General features: G+C 40.0%; 1 protein-coding gene across 1 annotated transcript in view; it reads left to right on the top strand.

The window, feature by feature from the left end:
- Positions 1-6424: 6424 nt before the first annotated feature.
- The window catches only part of LOC117507210 (uncharacterized protein KIAA1755 homolog), a 137463-nt gene continuing 123673 nt past the window's right edge, over positions 6425-20214 (top strand). Inside the window, exon 1 of the mRNA XM_034167026.1 lies at positions 6425-6730. Within this exon, the coding sequence (XP_034022917.1) occupies positions 6728-6730 (3 nt within the window). The 5' untranslated portion in view covers positions 6425-6727. The remainder of the gene's footprint in view (positions 6731-20214) is intronic.

Raw genomic sequence — 20214 nt, 5'->3', positions numbered from 1 at the left:
CCCACCTTCGGAGGTGCCGTCGGGTGTGGCGCACCGCCCGTTCTGCCTTGTTGAAGGCCCGGACGAGGGCCAAGACCCATGCAGACCGCCGGCGGTCCCCGGCCCCTGCATACCAGCCCGGGATGGAGGTGTGGCTATCAATGAAGGACATCCCGCTTCAGGTGGAATCACCGAAACTGATGGACAGGTTCATCGGACCCTTCAAAATCCTCAAGGTCCTCAGCCCTGCCGCAGTGAAGCTCCAACTCCCAGCTTCACTGCGGATCCACATGGTATTCCACATCTCCAGGATCAAACCGCACCATACCTCACCCCTCTGTGCTCCCGGTCCGGCGCCGCCTCCTGCCCGGATCATTGACGGGGAGCCGGCCTGGACAGTGCGCCGGCTCCTGGACGTCCGTCGAATGGGCCGGGGGTTCCAATATCTGGTGGACTGGGAGGGGTATGGACCCGAAGAATGCTCCTGGGTGAAGAGGAGCTTCATCCTGGATCCGGCCCTCCTGGCCGATTTCTACCATCGTCACCCCGATAAACCTGGTCGGGCGCCAGGAGGCGCCCGTTGAGGGGGGGGGGGGGTCCTGTTGTGTGGGCTGCCAGAAGAGGAGGTACTGCTGGCCCACCACCAGAGGGCGCCCTGCCTGAAGTGCGGGCTTCAGGCACGAGAGGGCGCTGCCACCACGGACACGGGGGTGACAGCTGTCACTCATTATCTCTTGACAGCTGTCACCCATCCATGCTTCATCATCTCACTCCATAAAACCCGGACGTCATCTCCACCTCATTGCCGAGATATCGTCGAACCGTTCAGGTACTATTCTCAGCCTTAAAGTAAATTGTCAGTCTGAACTCTTTTTTGCAGCCGCTTACCTGTGGTGTTCCTTATCTGAGAGACCGGTGTTTGGTGTGAACAGCGACAGCTTCGCTTCACACCACTGCCAGATAAGTGGTAGACAGGAGCTGCACGAGTGTGTGTTAGAGGTGGAGGTGGAATTCCCACCGCTGTTGTTACTGGGTGTGCACACACCCATATCTTATTGTCGCTGCTCCCTGCCAGCAGTACCAGATCCGACCTTCGAAGGCGGTGGCCACCTGGGGACTCGGGACTTGGCGACTCCAGTATTCTCCGGGTTCGGTGGCGGATGAAATCGTGTGGTTCCGGTTCATCTCAGGACAGACGTCTTCTATCCTCGAGCCTGCCCACATGTCACCCTTGTGATTGACTGTCTACAAAATTTCACATTCCTCTGTGTTGTGCTCATTCACAACAGTAAAGTGTTTATATTCGACTCTTTCATTGTCCGTTCATTTACGCCCCCTGTTGTGGGTCCGTGTCACTACACTTTCACAACTGGACATCTCGGCCAGCGTCATGGATCCCGAGGGGCGTCACCCATCTGTTGGACAGCCAATGGAAGAGCAGGGTGCACAGGCGTCTGCAGGAGGCGTGCTCGGTGAGTTGCAGCAAATCCTCACCGCCTTTAACGCTCGGCTGGATTTGATGACCGAGCAAAACATCATCCTTAATCGCAGGATGGAGGCTCTCACCGCACAGGTGGAAGTACGCGATCAGAGCGCTGCTGCGGCTCCTCCTCCTGCCGACCCGGTGCCGGATATTAACGTTCCACTGGTCGTTCAACGAACCCCCCCACCATTCCCTGAAGCATACATAAGTCCCCCAGAGCCGTACGGGGGTTGTGTGGAGACGTGCGCGGACTTTCTGATGCAGTATTCGCTGGCTTCCGGTCTTTGTGAGGTCAGATTTTAAGTTTCTGTTACTAACCTATGAAACTATTTACAGACTAGTACTTCCCTACATATGCTATCCCCTACTTCCCGAGCCGGTACACCCTGCGTACCGGCTCGGGCTCTGAGATCTCAGGGCACAGGACTACTTTATCGGGTGAATAAAAAGTGTGCAGGCCACAAAACCTTTTCTTATCATGCCCCTGTTTTGTGGAATGATCTCCCTGTAGAGATAAAGCAGTCAGATTCTGTAGCGACATTCAAGTCCAGACATAAGATACATTTTTTCTCCCTCTCGTATCATTAGCATACTAGCATAGTGTGGAACTATGCTTGATATCCCTTAAATTCATCTCATTAGCAATGGAACAGGTCTTGGCCTCTCTTCATCTAAATTGTGGGTCTGTTAGTGAAGCGCAATTCTAGCTGCTGGCGATCACCTCCTGCTGGTGAATTCATATAGTAGGTGCAGCTTTTCTGGCCAAATGATTCTGCTCTTTTCCTCTCTGTCCGAGGCACTGATGACATTGCGCAAGGCTGACAGCTGCACACTATAGGGCGCTGGACTGACCACGAGATACCATGACTGAAGCTGATGCAGCGCACTGCAGTCTACTTTTTGAATATAGTCTACCAGGAGGACAGCTTGTGCTGTGGCCCATTGATCATGTGATGAATGGACACTGACCCTGAACTCCAGGGCGCTGGATGGCCCCCTGTCTGCACCACCAATGACTGTGTGCTTATCTCAGCTACTCTGGCTTTTCTGTTTCCTGTTACTTCAGCTTAGCAAAAACTTTGCAACAACCTTGTTAGAACGGCCTTAGTAGTGGGTCACCCCACTGAGTCTGGTCTGCTTGAGATTTCTTCAACATCATCAGAGGGAGTTTTTCCTTACTACTGTTGCCTGTGTGCTTTGCTCTGGGGTTTGGTAAGGTTAGACCTTACTTGTGTGAAGCACCTTGAGGCAACTTTGTTGTGATTTGGTGCCATATAAATGAAAATAAATTGAATTTAAAATTTCATAATTTCACAACAGAAATATGAATATATTTGAAATATATAAATATTTATGAGTATACTGTATTTTGTTGTTTGTGTTTGCCTATACTCTGACTGACTGTGATAGTGTCCTGTTGGCTCCAGCTCCAAGCAGTTGAAGATGAGTGTGTGTGTGTGTGACTAATTGTCTGAATTTTTGTACCAATACAAACGTGATGAAAGTGTTCTGTGTTTTTCCAGGTACATTTTTTTCACATTTTTGGAAATTAGATTTGAAAAAATAGCTTAAGACAATCCGTTCTGAGCCTGCTATATGCTAAACTACCCAAACAAGCAGACTGTAATTATTGGTCATATTGTATAACTAGCTAGCTGGTTAGTGTGCCTGGGAATGGACATTTGTACAAGTGAGTATTGACTTAGGCCCAACTGCAATAAATAATTATATATTTTTAATATAGCTGTGTATTCTTAATGTAGCCTTTATTGTCATTGTACTACATATGCATACAACCCCAATTCCAATGAAGTTGGAAGCCTCCGCGCGGCTTTCCATGACAAAATCTCTTGTTAAAAGTGAAATCTGCCGGAAAATGGCTGATGTCCAGCTCTTGTGATAACCAGAGAAAGAGCACACGACAGTCTCGTATCCACAGAGCCATTCGTTGAGAAATGGTCCAGTGGCTTGTGCCGCGTTGTCGCAGCTCGGAGCGTGGTGCGTCGAGCGTCCTTAAAGGGGTCCTTAAAGCTGTAGTAACAGACCTTATTCTCTGTGAAGCCCATAAAATTTTCACCGAAAGCCAGATAAATTTTTCGAATGGTATCCAGGTGCCAGTCTCTAACAGCTTCTGAAAAAATTCTGATGGAAAAAAAGTCCTTTTCATTCCACCATTTCCAGACAATGAAAATCCGATGAGGGGGCGGGACCACTCCTTCCCAAGGCATGCTCGCAGGCGAATTACGTCACCGACAGGCGTGGAAAAACTCACGCATGCGCACGAGGGTTCAAGCATGTCTGACGTAAAAACATATGAATGAAATCCATATAGTTTTTGAAAAAAATAAAAAGGACCATTACTTTATTGACAGACCTCGTAAATGCAGTCCATTTACCATTTATCAGTACAATCCAATATTCCCTTTCAACTGACAACAAAGTGTAGGGTGATTCTTAGACTATGGGCACTTATTATGTCCTTTGATCATATTGTATGAAAAACAGAAAAAAGGGGAAATTTCACACAACTGTTGTGGTTTTTTTAAACAAAATGTAGTTGTCCCACACTATTGCCGTAATTTCCACCACAACACTGTAATGTCCCTTTAAACAGTTTGTATGAAAGATTGTTTGGGTAGTTTCTATGGAGATAAACAGTGACATCAGAGCACATGTATATAGCGCCAAATCACAACAAACAGTTGCCCCAAGGCGCTTTATATTGTAAGGCAATGGTGTGGTGGAAATTACATTTACAAGGCCAATAGTGTCCGTAGTTAAAGAATCACCCATTAATCTGTTTTGGAATAGTTTTCATTTTACTGATGCAAAATCTTAACACCATATCTCATGGAGCAGCAAATGCTGCAGAGCGTAGTGAATTTTGGGTTGGGTACAAGAGTAGAGAGCAGCTGACCATATTTGAGCTGTCCGTGAAAAGTGTCTAAGTGCAACACCAGTGTGGCGTAACCTAGCAACACATGTTGTGACTTTGCCAAACCTCCCCCAACACCACTACCACACACACACATACACACACACACCATGAATCCAACATTGTCAGCTGTGGCTGAGGGTCCACCCTGCCTTCAGTGCGCATGCGTCATTTTGGAGCATCAGCAGCGTGTTTTCTGAGCATCAGCTACGATGTACCAATTATCACCTCGTTTCTGCTTATAACTGCACTCCAGCCATCATCTATATCAGCGGTAGATATCTGAAACTTTTGTACAACCATTTCCACATAAATTCAGCATTATTTCATAATAAAAGACAGGGGAGCGATCAGAGCGCAGCAACAGCACGTGTAAGTCTGACATGGTGCTTCTGCGCCTACATCATGTCGGAGTGTCATTAGCGATTCACCGATTGTCGCCTCGTTTCTGCTTAAAACTGACTTTAGAATGATTTAAGAGGTTTTACTTTGTCATCTAATGGTTAATAATCACATTATTCCATATGATCGCTTTGGGTGTAGAGAGTCAAACTCAGAGAGTCAGACTTAGTGATGGCGGGGGGGGGACCGATTTTTAGAGGGGCCCGTTTGGTTGGCAACACCAGCAGCGACCGTCTTCGATGTTCTTGCTCGTGCAGAGGGGTGTAGGAAATTTCGGGGAATGAAATTACAATTTGGCTCATTTTTCAGACCATCCTTCAACAATACTCCTTTATTTGGTTTACAGGTTGACAAAATGCAACAGGAGGAAAATGTTCAATTGCTTTGTATGCTCTGAAAACCAATGGAAAACAGGTGAGGTGTGAGCAGATGGCTGAACACCTGCTCTGTCTTTAACTGTCCTTTTAACCCCATTGATAAACATTTTGACTGCAGCCCTTGGTCAAGAAAGTAAGAAGAACAAAGAAATGAAAACACACAGCAGAAAAGTAAGAGGAGAAAAAAAAAGTTAACCACATTTAAAGAACGTCACCTACATATTTTGTGGTTTTGGGTGAGAGGAAACATTAGCACGGAAAAAATGAGAGGAATGCACAGGAGACTGCTGCTTCTGCAAAAAGGCAAACAAGGGATAAGCAGCGCAAGACAGAAACTCACATTTAATATGTTACAGCTGTCACCAAATCTGCTTTTCGCTTCTTTATTGAAAGATGAAAATTCTGCTCGTTCTCACGGCTAACTCACGGCCTCTTTTATTAGCTCTGGAATTTGAACAAACAAACACACATTGAGGCCAAATGTGAGGTGTTCGTCCAAACTGTGACTTTCATTTTTGCTGGCGTTGAAATGACACACACACACACACACACACACACACACACACACACACACACACACACACACACACACACACACACACACACACACACAGAGGAATGTCAGTTTTCTCAGTTTTGGTAATGAGCATTTTCTCTTTGCAGAGCGGATCTTTGTTTTTGAAATCCAGATGTAAAATTTAGTGCAGAGGGTGTAACCTTGCATTCCTCAGGCTTAATGTCTGAGGTAGCAGTGACTCTTCTTGCACCTCCTGCTCGGCTTGGACATCCACAGGGAAGCCCCTCTGCACTCTCCTCAGCCAAAAAAAAAAAATCCCTAAGAAGAGAGGAAATGAGACAGCCCGGAGCAGACACAGGAAACCTACAAGGGATAGGAGAGAAGTGAAAGATGGACTTAGCTTTCTAAAAGGCCCGAGTGATTAAAATAGAAAGAAAGGGGCCTCAAATGAGGGACTGGACATTTGTAAAATGGAGAGTGTGCATACATCTGTGCACGTTTGTGTTTACATGCATGACAAAGCAGGTGACATGACCAGATTTAAACTCATGCATTTCGTGCACGCAGTGAGTGTGTGTCTATCTGATATGTTCCTGTTTGTTTGTGCTGTATTGTGGCTTGATGTGGGTGTGTGTGTGGGAGAGAGCAGGGATTGTGAAAAAGCCTGGAGGGGGCTTTCCTGTGAAAGGGAAAGCTTTTTCTCCTCCCCTTCTCTCCTTCCCTCTCTCTCTCTCTCTCTCTCTCTTGCTCTAACCCTCAAAGTGTCCTGAGAAGTGAAAGACGAACTACGGGATCAACAGGCACCTGGTTGTTTCTTCATCCTCACACTTGTGGAAAGTCCATGAAGAATGGAAAAAACTTTATTAAAAGAACCAACCGTCATGTGGATGTGCTACAACTGATGTCAACACTTGAGTTATGTGCTCAGCATGGCAAGTCTGACTACCCCGAGCCTGTGGAGATTCTCTGCAGAGGATTATCAAGAACAAAGATGAAAAGATTTTCTGCCTCGTAAAGGAGAAACTCCTGCAAAGATGGTGAAGTAGCATCACGTCCTGTCCTGTGTGTTGTAAAGTTTCTTGTTTAAAGGTTAAAGCGGGACCAAGTGATAGAGTGGACTTCTGTTTGGACAAGTGACTTTGTTTATCTAAGTGGCTTTTCCAGACATGCATAACTGAAGTTCTGAAAATGTATTCTGCAAGCTTAGTTACTTAAGTAAACTAAAAGAATGCTGTATATATTGTTTGATAATGGACACAAAATTAATTAATGCATTAAAAATGATGGAAAAAGTCCATTTGAAAGGTATTTAATTTGCAAGATTGAACCATTTGCTTTAACTCTGGTTTTGGTCCAGATTAACAGAGAACCACATGAGTCTGTACGTCATGCGGTTTCAGTGAGGTTATTTCTACAGTGACTGAAGTGTCTGCAATGATGCAGGGCAAGAGTGGTAACTACTACCCCGCTGTGCTGGCTATGTTTACTGAATCTAATACTAACTGAATGTACAAGCAACAAGCCAACAGGACCCTGCAATTCTCTATGAACCAACGTTGTTATTGTTATTGCCTTATTTTGTGAAGATTTGCGGTCAATTGTACTTCTGTCTGGGTGAGTTGCCACCCGCACAGTGTTCATAAAGTGAGCACTAAATCCGGGTACTGAATCCGAATCTGAGCTCAGAGTTCCTCTATCACATCGTGTTTTTTTTTTTGTTGGTTTTTTTTGCAATCTGCATGTTCCGTATTGATGGATTACGCAAAAGTTGCTCATTCACTCACGAGTTTGACACCACTAATCCTGTACAAAAGCAGCTTCAAAAGTACAGTTTTTAATCCAGGTTCACAAAATGTGAACAAGAGCTGTAATATCATCCATGGCACCTTTTTGGCGCCATGGATATGATATGGCGCCATGGATATGATATGATATTACAGCTCAGGATTAAGATGATATTACAGCATACATGTCAACCCCTTTGAGGGTCCACCTGTATAACCAAGTGAAAAAATCCATAAAATCAACACAAAATCCTTATAACCTCCAAATCGCACCAAAATCAGTTTTATTACAGTACACACAACTGCAAAGCGGTATCACATAACTGGGGTTTTGTCCATATGTTAATAACTAACACCAGGGATCTCCATGGGCTCTTTTATGGTGGAAGTCCTCCACAGTTAAATCCTCTTGCTCCACAGTAAAATTGCTTGCTGTCAATAAAATCAATGTCTACAAGAACATTGTAGGTATTTTGTACAAACTCAATATATTTCCTGTAAATATAGTGTCACACAGCTGTTCTATTTTTACAGAAACAAGAATTCACAGAATAACAGATCACTGCTCCTAACAATCTTTGGCCCCACTGTCTGAGACTGCTCTGCCCTACAATTGGATATTGGAAAACCATGTGACGGTGAACCAATTCCGATTGGACGCTCACATTGCGCACGTCATCACACAGCTTCTACGAGATGTACAAAGATGGTGGATGGCTGCCGAAAGTCTGTGGAGTTAAGAAAAACAACAGTAAAAAAATAAATTTACAACAGAAAACCCTGAATATCCGTAAGACTTTATTTGTACTTGTATGACTCTGAAACTCGGAAAAATCTGTATAATTTATGGACAATCTGTATAGGTTGACATTTATGCTGTAGCTTTTGCTTCAATGTTTGATGCGAGAAATATGTTTTCATATCTCAAAAACATGATGTGATTGGCAAAAACTAACACCAGATGCAGATTCATTGCCCCCAAATTACCCAAAATCCATTGACAAACTCCATGCACTCCATGTGATTCTTGATTCTTTCATTTATTCCAGTTGAGATCGCAAACAGAGCCATCCACTTTAGGCAAAGTGACTCACACCTGCTCCGGCCTTCACATGGCTTTGCCACCTTCAATAAGTTCTGTGAGTCTGACATTATGGTCAGTTAACATCCGATTACCATCATCACATTTGTGTTTCTTTATTCTTTTATTTGTCCAACCACAGTTAATAAGCAGGTAAGGACAGACATTGCTAACACAAAGCAGTAAGTAAGTAGTAAGTAAAGTTGTGTTCCCAATACAACTTTCACTTTGAGATCGTGAACAAAGCCATCTGCTGTAGTTACCCAAGGCTGATTCCTCTCCAAGCCTCCTTGGTCACACTCTGCCAAATCAGAAAAACTTGCATGGCTTTCTCAGACACATAGAAATAAAACATAGTATCCAGACGCTGCTAAGTGAAACTGTTCACTGCATGAAGGTGACCAAATTTCATCTGTCTGAAAGAAAACACTGGATGTTGAGTATGCAATGCATTCTGGGTTGATTTTTGCCTATATGTTAGAGGGGGAATTTGCAAAAAGGTTTAATAAAGAATTTGATTGGCCTGTCTGTCTTTATGTTAAGTTATTGTCATTGTGCTTGTTAAAAGATCCTAACATGACTTAAACTAGGGGATTCTCTGGTTGTCACTTGTATCTACCACTCACAGAACTAAATCCGAAGCTTACACACAACTTCAAAAAATATAAACATGACTGAAAAGCAACAGAATGTTAATGTACCTGAAAAGCCAACAGAATATCAAGCTAAGTGAAACTAAAACTAAATTAATATGAAACCACATGAATGCTAAAATAATACAAAGGTAACTGAATCTTTAACAGATTATTGGGCTAACTCAAAGCTAACAGGAACAGAAAAGCTAACAGAATATTAATCAAGATAATATAAAACTGCCTGAAAAGCTAACTGAACTTAAATTTAACCAAAATAAACCTAATCTTGACCTAACTGATTTTAGAATAAATTGAACATCTGAATATGAAGGGCCTACATACTGAGAGTAGTGCTATTCAGTGTCACAGTGTTTTGACAGACAGGCGCCATATTGTTTCCAACTCCAGAGTGACTGTGTATTGATCACATTGTAAACTAGAGCTCTGCGTTTATAGAGTACAAACCTCCAACAACACTAGTTTCCAATTCCACAAATTTTTACCTTGGAAAACATTTTTAAGATCAAAGTCCTGTTAGAAGTGGTTTTTCATAACCTAAATTACATGTGATCAAATGTCAGAAGTATGTAGTTCATGTACCTGAATCAAAGTTTTTTGTAATGTCAGGTTTTTTTCCCCTAGTTTTTCAGTTTCTGAATTCTTTTTCAGATAATTTTCACAGAACATTGGTTATCTCTGCTATGCACAATTTGTCATGGGTTTTTGGCACTTGGTTTCCGACTGATAACTGGAAGATAGAAAAAAAGGCATAAAATTTGAACCTCCATCCAATTTTGGTGGTGTAGCTAAATCCATAACAGAAAAATGAGTGATTGAAGCACTTTTGACTGAGATATATAATACATAATGTAAAACACATGGGGGTTTCAATATTAAATTCAAATGTCCACAAAATTCACAATCTGGATCAGATCGCGATCAAATTTTGTCAAGTGATAGTGAGTGCCAGTCTGGAATTCACTTTCAAATATGAGAGTGATTGATGCATGTTTGATTAAAATATAATTCAAAATATACATTAAATGGGGTTTTCAATATTAATGGCCACAAAATCTGTAATCCGTATCAGATCTGGTTTAAACTTTTGTCAGTCGATAATGCATACCATCCTACATAATGCTCTGAAATATGAAAGAAATTTGATCTTTTTTGACAGAGGTATGAATTTTTGAAAATGTATTCAGTATTAAAGGATAGGGATTTTTCCAATTTTCCAAGATTTATCCTGACTTTAACCTTTGACCTATGACCTTGAAAATTGAATAAGCTCTTGCCTATCAGGATATGAATCCTCTGTAAAAAAAAAATTCAGAACAATGTATGAAAAATTGTGGGTTACAGGCTGTTCACATAAAGACAAACAAACAAACCGGCGAAAACATAACCTCTGCCCAACATCATTGTACAGTACAGATTAGAAAGAAACACAATAATATAAAATTAACATGATTTAAAAATACAATAAAACTTAAAAAAATAAATATCTGCACAGTAATTTAACTGATATAGACAAGGAGCACTATAAAGTTATCACAAGAAAGTGATGCGTGTAATTACACAGTAAACCTTATGGTACTGTCGAAGTAATGGGTTAATTTAGATTAATTAATTATTGAGCCTTTAATGTCAAAAATATCTCTTTAAATTAAAAAAAAAAAAAGGCCATGAAATCTTTGGCTGATGTCACTGCAGCCTTGAAATGTGTTATTTTCTGAGCCACAGTTTGTTGGGATTGTTTCACATCAGCAGTTTTAGCTTTTTCATGCTGTTCAAGTGTGCTGACACAAAGAGAGGGACACAGAGACAGAAAGACAGAGGAGGCTCATTGTCTTTTGTTTTGCTTCTTTACGTCCTTTGGTTGGCTTTTAATTGATGCAGATGGCTCACATACTTCAGTGAGCTCAGAGGATTTGCTGGTATAAATGATTTCAACTACTTGTGTGTACACATAATGTAATTTGTCAGTTCAGTATTTTGCGCTTGATAAATTTCAGAGACTTTTATGAGTGGATAGAATGAGTCTTAAGTAGAGGGTAATTGATTGCAGTTGCTCAGAATGACAGCATATGTTCAACCTGACAATGGGTTTCTACATGGATGGGACTTCTTTTTGAATGTGAATTTATTGAATTTATTTTGGCACACATGGATCCAAGCAATTAACAAAACATACAAAGAAAGAAAAAGAGAAAATAGTTATACAAAGAAAAGAGAAAATAGTCCAAGAGCGCACCCATGCGGCCGAAAAGGGGTTAGGCAGAAGCAAAGCTTGTAGATGCCTACCCCATTAACCAAAGAAATAAAAATTGTGCATATGTACGAAAAATTATACATCCATCCAATTAAATCCAATCTGAAAAGGCGTGGGGGGGAGCAGCAAAAAACCATTTATCCCACTCCCTATTTCAACCGCTCAATCATTCCAACTCATAGGACACATTCCCAATGTTACACAACAAGCTACATTCACAATTCAGCAACTCACAGAGCACAAACTCATTTTTCTTCATCACTCACATATCTAGAGACCATAATTTTTTCTTTATATTGATATTTAAACTGAATAATATTTGGACATCGCTTGAGTTCCTCCGTCAGTTTATTCCATAATTTAGGGCCACAAATGGAGACACAGAAACCTTTCCTGGTCGTCCGAGCCCCTGCAGTTTTAAAATAATACAAGCCCCTTAGATTATACTTTCCCTCTCTCTCTGTGAAAAATTCTTGAATTCTAAAGGGCATTTGCTTATTTTTCAATTTATACATTAATGGAACCGTCTTAAAAGCATATCTTTTATCTTTATTGTTGGTGGTTTAAGTTTCCAGTACTCACATTGAGCTCCAAAAACAGGTTGCAGCAAAGAAAACAATTTGTGCAGTGTTTAGTCTGCCATTTATTGTGTTTTTTCTTTGCGTAGGAAGGTTGCAAGTGTAAAGCTGGCCATACGCTACACATTGATACAATGCCATAGTGCCTTATCATTGTTATGTAGGAGCATATTACAGAATAACTCCAAAACATGAGGTACACATAACCTGGTGCACCTCTATAGCCTCCATCCACACAGTGAGGGATGCGCTGGAGCTTTGCAGTGCTGCACTGGTTGTTCCATCTATAGTCAACACAGAGCTTGAGTGACAGAGAAATGATTATGGGAAAAGGCTGCTTTTTATACAGCACACCAAATGCTACTGGAAGGGTGCACATGAAATGGAAGTGTACAAAATATATAATTATTACCCACATTTGATTAGCATATGATAAGCATCTGCTGCATGCCAAGTTGCCAAACGTGCAGAGAATTGAGATAGAAAATAAGACCCTACATGATAGATGTTATTATTGGGTGTTTGTGTGGATAATAACAAACATGGAAATACATTTATTGAGCACAGAATAGATTTTGTTTTATCAGAGAGAAAAGTTTACATGAGCAAGCACCTCCCCTTATCCAGTGACTTGCCCCATGCGTTGCCACAATGATTTAAGTATTTATTTCATGCGGACAAATGAATCAAATCATGGGATTGAATTATACATCACACACATGCAATAAGATTTCAGGTGCAATATTTTGTTTATTTTTTAAGTTTTTCTATGGCTACTCCAATGTGCTGCTCACACCTTCATATGGCAGCTTGGAACTCCAGTGTTTTAAAGTTGCACAGCTCTTTTTTCTTTCTACTGCTCTTCTTTCTACTTTTTTAACATGAATCTCCACATCACATAATTTTTTGAAGGAAGTCTGGTGGACTTTAGCCACAGGTTGAGTATATTGTTTCATGTTACTGTATTTGGTTCATTTTGAATACTGCTGTTTTGCTCAGGTGCACATGTGCACACGCCCGTGTTTGTCTGCTTTTAATAACATCTATGTAACACCATGCAATGCACATTATGATGGGTAAAAAGATCAGGTTGCATTACAAAGGTTTTTGAACATGTTCAGTGCTTGTGCCACGCTCTCATCTCATCAGGACATGCATTGGTAAGGCAGTTGCTGTGCACACATTATATTACAGCATGCATTTTTGTACAGTTCTGCCATAATTTGCATTCGTATTGCATCATTGTGTAGTGTATGGTTGGCTTAACATGTAAAGTTCAAGCTTTCCAGAAAAATGATACACCAGCTACTCAAGTTCTCCGCTGTACTTTGTGCACTTGTCTATGGTTAAGTGCAACTGCTTTTAGTAATTACATGATGTCTGCTGAATTCCAACCCAAACTGTTTTACTTAAAGTCATGAACATGAAAGATATTGCATTGCTGCACGGTGCATGACTGGAAAATTCTATCTTGAGTAAACATTTTATACCAAAACAGCCCTGGTTTCTTGGTGACCATTGTGTTTACATTTAGTTACTGTGTGACAAGGATGGCTAAGAGTCAGTCATTCACCAGCAAGGTCAAGCATGCTCCCCTTAAGGCCACACAACTGCCTGTTTTTGTTCCATTACACCGTCAACATGGCGATTTCGTGATGTGCAGAGAGCGTCTGCTGCACTATTCAAAGCTTATTCAAAGTGAATGGAAATCATAGGATTGTGTGCTGGTTTTGTTCCTGGGTTTTTGATGTGCTGTGTGTCTCGTCACAACAGCTTTAGTGCCACACTATCAGATCTTTGAGTGATGTTGAGATTTGACTTTTACAAGCCAAAACATGTATTTTAGATAACTTAAGCCAATATAAGATCAACAACATTGGCCTTAATGGCAACCAGGACCCTGTGAATAGCAAGAAGGCTTTGTGTATCGCATGCAAATGTAACGGTAGCCACAAATGTCAACTTCCAGTACTGACAAATAAAGCAAACATGGAAGTGCCAAATGCTGCAGTTCCTTCAATGGCCACTTGATGCTAGCTCCAAAAGTCACTCAATCCCCATAATAGTCCATACTACAATGTCCAACTTAACAGCAGAAATAAACATGTGTACAGCCCCAACATTTTTTGTGGCTCTATCCCTATTTTCCCCATCCAGGGTTTTCACGTATCCCATAATCCCTTGTGCGCCAGAGAGTCACTGCAGTCAAAACAACATAGAGAATCCACATGATGACAATTGTAAATGAATATTATACTACAAAAATGTATTTTTTTATGCTTTTCATCACATTAATAAGAGACTGCTGTATGATACCCTGAAAACTTGCTAAAACAATCATAACAAATAATGCGTGTCTGCTACGTTTAATCTGCGTGGAATTTAATAAACGCAAACCGAATTTCAGACATATTATATATATTAGTCTGGAACAAAGAGGACAAACAGTGTTGTAAAGAACAATAATCAAGACGTTAAAGAGCAAACTTCACTTTCCCCCAGAACGACATGATCAGGAAGCGATTGTAGCTCACAGCAGCTCCCACTGAAAATAACGGAGAGACAGCCTGTGATTCTCACATGTTTACATAAACACAATAACAACATCTATAAACCCAGAGAATATATTCACAAGAGTTTTAGGCACAATATAAAATTAGTTTTATGTTGCAATGTTAATGGTGTTGTCTGTGTGCAGCGGTTAAAGTACAGCGTGATCAGAGCGTCTCAATACAGTTCTCAATGTTACTGAGATCTCGCAGAACGGCGACCTCTCCGAGGTTTTGTGGGATTTGAAACCTGAAAAGGGTGGATTCATGGATACATTGCAGAGTGTGCATTTTTAATAACTCATCAGCTTAAGTTGCTGTATTTTGTCATAGATTTATAAATAATTTGGGGCATGGTTACAGTGATTGACAGCAAGTGCGCCAGATCAAGGTAGCAGTGGCCACTAGCTACTGTGGACTTGAGTGGGTTTGTCATTTCTGAACATTTTAATATAAATATCTGTGATAATGTTGCTTGTTGTGTGGTTCATTGTATGAACACATCATTTAAGAAGCCCATGCTCCAGTATTTCTAGTATTATTTAATTTGCATTTAGCACAGTTAGCACTACAGTACATCCAGAAGTATTCACAGTGCTGCACGTTTTCTACATTTTTTATGTTACAGCCTTATTCCAAAATGGATGAAATTCATTTTTTCCTCAGAATTATAGTGCCAATGTGAAAAGTTTTGCAATTCTATTAAACATAACAAACTTATAAATCACATGTACATCACGTGTACAACTTTTTCCATGAAGCTCAAAATTGAGCTCAGGTGCATCTTGTTTCCACTGATCATCCTTGAGATGTTTCTAATAGCTTAATTGGAGTCCACCTGGGGCAACAGTTCATCTTTCAGCAATGACCCTAAGCACACAAACAAGATATCAAAGGAATGGCTTCAGGACACCTCTGTGAGAGCCTAGATCTGAATCCAATTGAAGCTCTCTGGAGAGATCTGAAAATGGCTGTGGACCAACGCTCCCCATCCGACCTGATGGAGCTTGAGAGGTGCTGCAAAGAGGAATGAGCAAAACTGCTCAAATATAGGTGCACAAAGCTGCTGGCATCATATTCAAGAAGACTTGAGGCTGTAATTGCTGCCAAAGGTGCATCAACAAAGTATCGAGCAAAAGGGTTTTTAATTTTTTTTAAATTTGCAAAAAGTATATATATATATATATATATATATATATATATATATATATATAAACTTTTTTCATGTTGTCATTATGGGGTTTTGTGAGTAGAATTTTGAGGGAAAAAAATGAATTTACTCCATTTTGGAATAAGGCTGTAACAACAAAATGTGGAAAACGTGAAGCACCGTGAATACTTTCTGGATGTACTGTAAATTGCAAGAATTGATCACTTGTTAATTTTACGTGCATTTATTGAGGCAATATGCCGATCATAGTTTTTAATACCCACACCTAAGTTATGAAATCCACCACCCACTCCACAAAATTCTGCATTAATCAAACACCAAAACCAAAATCATGCTCTTAATATTAGCTTGTTTGATAACTGTGAGATGGGTCAGACGAGCTGCTGTGGTCCCAAATGATGCATGTGCAGTGAAGGCAGGGTGGACCAATTTTTAGGGGGGGCCACTCGGTCTGCAACACCGGTAGTTAGAAAATAAGTTGGGTTTCTGTAGAAAAACCTCTGAACAATAACAGTGAAAAGTAGAAAATGTCTTCACCTTTATTTAAAATTTAATTCAAAAATAAAATAAATATGCATGAATAGCATGCATATGAACATGTACTTATGTCAACATTGCAAGCAGAGGAAATGCACAGAAGACTACAAACAAACCATGAACAACAGATACATTAGCCAACAAAACATATCCTGTAACACCTTTTAGAATAGACTAGAATAGAATAGAATAGAATACCTTTTATTGTCAATATACAATGTACAACAAGATTAAAAGCCAACTCCAAAATCAGTGCAGGCAAGTAAGAAGAAAAGCAGCAATATCAAATAATAAGTATCAAAAAATATATATACAATGTAAACATCAGAAAGTAAGGTGCACGGTCCTGGATGGTATGTACATTGTAGAATAAGTATGTTATTATATACATTGTTAAAAATGATAAATATTGCACATTATGGGATGGAATGTTGCACATTATCGTTGATGCATGTGGAAATTCAGGATGGTTACCTCTTTGGGAAAGAAACTAAATTATTAAACAATGTTCAGTGGCAAAAATAGTCAATGAAAAACATATACATGTATGAACAAAGTATGGAATCCCCAAAAAGACATATTTTCTGACTACTGGTGTTGCAGATCGAATGATCCCCCTAAAAATTGGTCGCCCCACCTTCACTGCACATGCATCATCAACTGCGGTTAACAGATTAACATCTCATTTCTGCTTAAAACTGCACTCCAGTCATCATCTAGCTCAGCGACAGATATCTGAAGCTATTGTACAACAATCATTTCCACATAAATTCTGAATTATTTCATAATAAAAGACTGATGAAGCGATCAGGGCGCCGCGTTAAATGAGGTGCTAGGTGATGCGTTCACTGCGCGTCTGTCATTTCAAAGTGTCACGGAATTTCACAGAGTTTCTGCATAAAATGGCCTTGTTTCTGCTTAAAACTGCTTTAGAATGATTTAAGAGGTTTTACCTTCATCATCTGATGGTTAATAATCACATTAATCCATTTGATTGCTCTGGGTGAAGAGACTCCGTCTCAGATGTGCTGCTGTGGTCCGAAATGATGCGACACCAGGCCTTCTGAAAACAGGGCAGACCCCGAGCTGGTGTCATTTGAGCTTCAGAAAACCTGTAGTTGACATCATGGAGGGTTTGTCCAGTATAATTGTTCCATGTACGGGCAGCCAGCAGGTGCTGTGCAGTGAGTAAACCTCACTCCCCAACACCAAAAGGCATTCTAACGGCAAATGTTAGACTATTAGGTTTTTAGCCTACTTATCAAAGTGTCCTATATTCAAGGTCATGAGTTTGTGTCCATTGTGGGACAGTGTAATGTCAAACACAGCCCAGTTTACACAAACAAGAGGCCAACTACACATGACAAGCCCAGAGAAGTCCTTCTGTACCACCATTGCTTTTTAAATGAATAGAATAATGGCAAATTTTGTGTGTATGCCAGCATTGACGTCCACTGGTCCTTATGTTTGAGAACCACAAACATCAGAGGTGAATATGCAGTAATTTATATAAGCAAAGCGTCGCGCAGCAGCGCGAAGCTCACTCATGGTACAGGGCAACCTAAACAGGAAGTGCCAAAATTCAAATCCAGAGTAAAACAGGAAATGTCAAACACTTCATGGATTGTTGTTAAAAGCAACATTTCTCCTTTAATTCGGGTTACCTTATATACACATGTTTAAGCTAACAGACAGCAGCTGGTTCATGGTCTATTGGCTTATTAGTGCAGCAGATAACTGAAACAATCCTTCAAATGGTGATACAAGCATCAAATTCAGTACAAATACAGCTGGAGCAAAATGAATGGAGCACCTTTAACTTTTGACCCCTGTACAAACTGAAACTGACCTTTGTCACCATTCAGAAGCTGAAAGTTTTTTGCCATGCTAATGCTCCCCTGAAACATTTACTCAAAATAAAGTCTAAATGCATGGTGAGATGCTGACGAGCTTCGCTTATTCATGTCCACGACATATGCATATTATAGTAGTAGAATATGCAGTCTACCAACTATCCAAGATTCTATATTCTAATATGTGCTGTGTGATTGAGAGCATGCACATAGATTTGTTTGAACAGTATCACAGCTGTCTTTAAATGTCCAGTGGACACGCATCAGTAGTCCTTTGGTAGTAACAAGTCATCACATCTTTAAGCTACTCTGCTGCATCTGGAAGACTGAACTTTGCCTCATGCCCACTGCTTCAGTTGCTGAGATTTATCCAAATTCCTTCTGAGGCAGTGACAGGGGAAATCTATAAAATGAAATCCAACATGATTTGTAAGGGAAATACATGTAATTGTAGACATCTGCCTCATGCTACCAAATTATTTCTAGACATTTTTCACCACTCAGTGAGCCAAGTTTCTGGGAGTTGCCATGTAGTGGTAAATTATATTCTCTTTCCCATGAGTGTATAATAAATGTATTATAAAAGTGGGTCACGAGACGCTGTGCAGTGTGTAATCTCAAAATACAGCCTTGGAAAGTGTTTACAGCTTCAGAGCCTCTTTGAGGCAGTGAGCTTATTCTCCAGATAGGTAGTAAAGGATTCCCATTTCCTTCACAGAAGCTGGTTCAAACTTACTGTTGAGACCTGTTTTCAGTTGTATCACAGACAGTTGACTGGTTGTGTCACATCCTGCTAAGCTTCTCGTTGAACAAATCAAAACCAGCTGAACAACTTACCTGTGCACAAGAGTATGAGCTGTTACTGTTCATTGATGCTACATTAAGCGAACATTTGGTATTTTATTGTGTAGAATAGTTTATTTCTATTTTGAATAAATATGAGTGTATATTCATGTTAAACATCAACAAATTCTCACAATTCTGTGTGCCTGCATTTTGAAACTATACTGCAATTAGTTTTGTCAAACTCTTTTTCACAGAAAATCTTGTTTTAGACTTATGACATATAAATGTACAAATATAATGCAGCATAAAAATATTTAAAATGATAAAATGTGTTACATTGTCAAAACTGATCTCGCATTTGGAGTTTAAGTTGATTATGAAGGATCGAGAGGAAAACTCCCTTGGTCAATGTGACCGCTTTTAAATGTTTTTTATGATGACATTTTAGAAACTGTCCCTGTATCCCATGCTCGGTGGGTGTTGTGATTTTATTTTATATGTGTGTGTGTGCATATGTATATGTGTGTACATATATTTTGTATATTTGCTGTGTATGGAAGTTCTCATGTGTCTTTGTGGGCATGTTGTGCTGCTTTCTTGGCCAGATCACTCTTGGAAAAGAGATTTTTAATCTCGATGAGGCTTTTACCTGGTTAAATACAGGAGATATATATTATGGAATTTACATATATATATATATGTATATATATATGTATATATATATATATATATATATATATATATATATATATATATATATATATATATATATATATATATATATATATATATATACACACACACACCACAGGTCGCTGACATTTCCAATGAAGTTGGGACATTGTGTAAAATGGAAATAACAGAATACAATGATTTGCAAATCCTCTTCAGCCTATATTCAACTGAATACACCACGAAGACAAGATATTTAAGATTTTTAGACTTTGTTTTTGTGCAAATATTTGCTCATTTTGAAATGGATGCCTGCAACTTTTTCAAAAAAAGAATTGGGAAGTTGATGAATGCTCAAAGACCACCTAAATGAAAACAGGTGAGTGTCATAATTGGATATAAAAGGAGCATCCCCAAAAGGCTCAGCCATTCACAAGCAAAGATGGGGCGAGGATCACCACTTTGTGAAAAACTGCATGAAAAAATAGTCCAACAGTTTAAGAACAATATTTCTCAACATTCAATTGCATGGAATTTAGAGATTCCATCATCTACAGTCCATAATATAATCAGAAGATTCAGAGAATCTGGAGAACTTTCTAC

Source organism: Thalassophryne amazonica, chromosome 3 (assembly GCF_902500255.1).
Source record: "Thalassophryne amazonica chromosome 3, fThaAma1.1, whole genome shotgun sequence".
Lineage (NCBI taxonomy): Eukaryota > Metazoa > Chordata > Actinopteri > Batrachoidiformes > Batrachoididae > Thalassophryne > Thalassophryne amazonica.
The sequence above is the reverse complement of the archived record's forward strand: the minus strand, read 5'-3'. Positions and strand labels throughout refer to the sequence as shown.